The 5,392-nt window shown below is 36.9% G+C and overlaps 1 protein-coding gene across 1 annotated transcript; it reads right to left on the reverse strand.

Annotated features, from left to right (window-relative positions):
• Positions 1–1,444: 1,444 nt before the first annotated feature.
• Positions 1,445–3,764, reverse strand: LOC113276153 (pentatricopeptide repeat-containing protein At1g08070, chloroplastic-like). Its single transcript, XM_026525730.1, has one exon. It carries the CDS (start codon positions 3,656–3,658, stop codon positions 1,565–1,567), a length of 2,094 nt encoding a protein of 697 aa, XP_026381515.1. The 5' UTR covers positions 3,659–3,764; the 3' UTR covers positions 1,445–1,564.
• Between the last annotated feature and the right edge of the window lie 1,628 nt (positions 3,765–5,392).

A 5,392-nucleotide genomic window follows, 5' to 3' on the forward strand; every position in this document is an offset into this window, starting at 1 on the left:
TGATATACACAAGTTATTTATATGTGTAACTCATGTTATTTATATGTGTAACTTCTAGTTACACATGTTATATGCTTGCGTAACTCCTAATTACACAAGTAGGATGCATGTGTAACTCTGAATTACACTAGACATATGCATGAGTAACTTCTAATTACACATGCCAAAATGAATAAACCTTGCAACGAAAAATTACGTATGCCAGTGACACAAGTTAATTGGATGTGTAACTGCTAGTTACACATGCTAGTTGTATGTGTAACTTCCAATTACACATGCTATTTGAATGTGTAAAAGTTGAAAATATATTTATATCGTTTTCCCTCTGTGAGATAAAGAAGAACTCTTTCTTTCTGGTAGTGGCTTTTATAACTACGTCCTGAACCCTAATGTGTGCCCCTTAGAATCCTAACAGGCTCAAACAGTCATCCCACTGGCACTGGACTGGATCATAAAGTGGCTGAGCCCAAAAATATTACTTATTCAAGTATCAAGTAAAACTGGTCTTCGTGACAGTCAACCCTTAGTCCAGGTTCTTTAATTTTCGAAAACTAGATACAAAAATGGCTAGTTCTTTTGTCGCTAACTCATACTTTGCATTATGTTACCAGGTCAGCTCATCATGAACAATGCAACTCAACTAAAGCAAGAGAAATTAATGGAAATTGCGCTTAATACTACTACAAGGTTAGTCCAGCATGCCTCAGTCTATATTTTGTTTCCTATTCTTCGTTTGCCCGGAAACGTTGAACCTTTAACTCGTAGCTTTACTGCAGAAATCAATGGTTTGAACATTATACACTTGGTAATCATGCTTATGTTTTTGCCTTTATTGATTCTGGTGCTGAATTCCAATATGGATGTTTAACTCCTAGTTACACTAGTCAGTTGCATGGGTAACTGCTAGTTCCACTACACAGATGTATGTGAAACTGAATATACATTATTTTTCATTTAATCTTATAAAAACTAATTGCTTGTTGCTATATTTTAGGTCTCGCTGGAACTGGAGTTGACGCTGAATACACAAGTCAGATGCATGTGTAACTCTTAATTACACTAGATAAATGCGTATGTAACTCTCAATTACACTAGACAGATGCTTGTGTGAAGTCTAGTTACACATGCTAAAAAATTGTTGTAAATGAATATTAAAGTAATACATGTATTTTTTGTATGCGTTCTTTTTTATGTCTATTTTTTTGATGTGTAACTTTGCATTACACATGCCATATGGATGTGTTTCTGGATACACATGTCATATGCATGTGCAACTTCTGTTTACACATTCACACTATACTTTAATAATTTTGGGCCTAGATTTAATAATTTTAAGCTTAAATTTAAATTTTATTTAATTTGGGATTTGACAATATATAAAAGGGCATGAATATCTTTTAATATCTCGGGGCCTAGATTTAAACTTCTTTTAATTGAAGGCCTCATATTATGGGTTATCCATGGGTCGGGCCTTAGCCTAAAAACCCATCTGAGAAATGGTACATATTCTACAGACTGTACAAGAACAGAACTGAAACTTTATCAAAATGGCTTTAACGACATTTTACCAATAATCATTACAAGAACAGCATCCGTCTTTGAAATGATGGAATCGGTTTCGATCCCTTACAACAATTTCTCTATTGAAAACCTTTGAGATCGTCTTTGTCGCGATGTGACAATCACTACAAACTCTGAGGTTCTTCGTTATCCTAATTGTAGTTCCGGGAGATGTTTTAATAAGACCAAAAGCAATGGCTAACTTCTCACTATGGTGAGAAATCGACGACTCTTTCTCATCTTCTTCTGCATCTAATCTTGCCTCTGCTATATTTGGCACATAGCCAGCTGACTTAATCCGCTTCATCATTTTCTCCACTGCATCATAAATCTCAACTGATTTAGGATGTGCACTGTCTTCTGCAAAAAACTCATGAAGCCCACCTTCAATCTCGATTGAACTACACCCTGGTGTTTTCTTGATCCCCTTCTGCCTCATCTCACTCCTTATTTTGGTTGCATCCTCAAATCTACCTACAGATGCATAGACGTTAGATAAAAGTATATAATCCCCACTATGTGCGGGCTCCAACTTAACCAATTGTCTCAAAGACTCTTCCCCCATTTCAACATTTTTATGAACCTTACATGAGGCCAGTAATGTTCTCCAGATAACAGCATTTGGTTCCATAGGCATGTTCTTTATAAATTGATAAGCTTCTATAATGAATCCGCCTCGAGCAAAAATGTCAACCATGCATCCATAATGCTCAATTCTCGGATCAATACCATAATCTCTGTTCATGCTAACGAAAAATTCACGACCTTCATCAATCAAGCCTGCATGACTACAAGCAGATAAAACTCCAATGAAAGTAACATCATTTGGTTCAATGTTCCTTATCCTCATCTGGGAGAAGTATTCAAGAGCCTTTCTTCCTTCACCATTACTTGCAAGTCCTTGTATCAATACAGTCCAAGACAAAACATTTTTCACAGGCATCTTCTTGAACACATCAAGGGAATTCTCTACCGATCCACATTTCGCGTAAAAGTCCATCAAAGCAGTACCTAGAGTTACTGTTAGCTTTATTCTCTTCTTCTTCACAAAGAAATGACACCATTTTCCGATTTCAAAAGCACCCATAACTGCACAAGAAGAAAGAACACTAACCATAGTAATCTCATTTGGTTCTATATTTTCCCTTTGCATCTCCTGAAACAAATCTAATGCTTCCCTACATCGACTAGCTTGACTATAACCCGAAATCATAGCACTCCATGCAACTACATCTCTTCTCGGCAACTTATCAAATAAACTCCTTGCAACATCAATTTTACCACATTTTGCATACATATCAATAAGAGAAGTAATCAAGTTCAAGTTCCCAGTTAAACCATTTTCAACAATATAGTCACTCAACCATTCTCCCAACTCTAAATTCCCTAATCTCCCGCAAGCAGTTAGAACACTAATCATCGTGACCACATCAAACCCAAAATCAGACTTCAACATCTCTTGAAACAACTTAATTACTTCTTCCCAGCAGGAACTTGTAGTATAACCCGCAAACATCGAATTCCAAGTAATGACTTCTCTTTCTGACATTTCATCGAACACCCTACGAGCAATATCGATTTTCCCACAATTCGCGTACATATGAATCAAAGTATTCTGAACAAACCCAGAAGATCCGAACCCAGACTTCATAGTATGAGCTTGAATCTGTTTACCTTCTTGCAATCCATGTAATATAGAACAAGATTTCAAAATACAAGAAAAGGTATATTTATCAGGTTCTATACAATTCTCTTTCATTTGTTTGAATAATAAAATTGCTTTTTCTGGGTTTTGATTCAAATTGAATCCTCTAATCAAAATGTTATAAGCCTCTGGTTGAGGCTGTTGGACTTGATTAAAAATGGCCAAGGCATAATCCATACTACGAAGAACTAGTGCAGTGGATTCAAGGAGGTTTTCTACTGCTGAAGGATTGAGAATAAGACCAGTTTTGATTACATGAGTATGGATTTGATTGATGTCTTTGATAGTTTTGCATTGTTCTAATATTAGAGTCTTAGGGTTGTTGGGGAACTCAGAAATGGTTGTTATTTTGGGTAAGGTTTTGGCGGGCATAAGAGATAGAGTAACATTCATCTCCTCGATTTCTAGTTGCAAACTTCCCCGATAAACTTCCCCGATAAACAAATAATTATACTATCTAATGTTAAGATTCGGTCAGAGTCGTGGAATATCGCTACCACCCGAGTGATAGCTAAAATGAACTAACGCCTCTCCTCCGCTCCATGTGCTTCTAAAGGATGTCAAGTGTCATTGTAGATGTGGACCTCAGTGGATGAATATTCTTCTTATCTTCTTATCTTAACTAGAATTGTGTGCCCGTGCTATGCATTGGGCGGACCCAAAAATCATCTACCATCATTTTTTATTTTAACCATATAGGGTGTGACGTGGCTTCACCTCGCTCCGTCGTGCATGATTTGGTATCGCGGGGCTTCTCCCCGCACCGTCAAGATGCATTCTTGATTTGGTGTGGCTCGGCTTCTCCCCGTCCTGACGCATGCTTAAGTTCGCCTCGCTTCGTCCCAATACATGCTTAGGATTTTTGATTTGGTGTCCCGCGGCTTCGCCTCATCCCTTCCCGATGCATTTTTGATTTGGTGTCGCGCGGCTTCGCCCGCCCCTTCCCGATGCATTTTTGATCGTATCCAAACAACCTTGGTTTATAAATACCTAACTTTGCATTTCTAGCAAACTATCCTAAGAGCCATGGAAACTTCATTTCTTGTTGTTCTGGTGGAGCCGTCTATTCGTAGAGGAAAGTATCCTAATTAGGTGAAATCTCTTATGACCGCTCGTTTAAAGACTTATGTGGGATCAAGAAGCTCTACGAGTATCGTTGGTGGGCAACTAGATAATTGCATTGTTATTGTAGTTTTCGATTATTGATTTGATTGACCAACGGTTGTTGAAACTTTAATTGCACCTTGTTTATTTATTCTTGAGAACCTTCTCTTCTGATATAAGGCTCACTCAAACTAGATCAAAGTATCGACGGGATCTTTAGAACTGTTGTTAGATCTAAAAACATCTGGTGATAATCCATTGTTAACAGACTCTGTTATGTGTGTGATTGATCAGAAGAAGATTCAAGTGTTGTTGTGCAGGTATTTAAAGGCAATAGAAGATTTGAATAAGAAAAAGAATTCTTATTAGTTTTCATATCTTGTGGATTTAGTGCAAAAACCTTGATCGGCTGGGATCCAACTAGAATCGGTTTATCTTTGATAGACTTGATTGATTAGTTGCGTGAGATCCGCATCACTTTATAGTATCTCTTTGAAACCTATATTGATTGATTGCGAATCTAAATATTGTTTATTTCAATATTCAATATTTGGATTGATCTAACCAGACAAAGGAGTTTATTAGATTAAACACAAAAGCCTATGTCAACGACTCATTAATATCTTCTAGCAAGATTGATTAGAGTGGTTACCAAACCGATTCTTCCTTTGCTATTTGGAATACGATCCAAATGACTTGCTATTCACCTGTGTGACTCTAGAAGATGAAGGCGGAGGGATACTGAGGGAAAGAAGTAGCTAGGGGTAGTCTGCTTGGTCTCAACTATACGAATTTGGAATTAGATTTTGTATAGCTGCTTAATTCTGGGAGTATTCAAAATTCGACTAGGTTCCGGGGTTTTTCTGCATTTGTAGTTTCCTCGTAACAAAACTTGCTGTGTTTTTTACTTTGTTTTACGCATTATAATTGTTATTATAATTAAGTAAAATACACAAGTACGTTAACTCCGTAATACTTGATATTGATCTTATAGAGTTTCGGTTATTTCTGAATCTATTATCA

The sequence above is a fragment of the Papaver somniferum genome, chromosome 4 (genome assembly GCF_003573695.1).
Source record: "Papaver somniferum cultivar HN1 chromosome 4, ASM357369v1, whole genome shotgun sequence".
NCBI classification, from domain to species: Eukaryota; Viridiplantae; Streptophyta; class Magnoliopsida; order Ranunculales; family Papaveraceae; genus Papaver; species Papaver somniferum.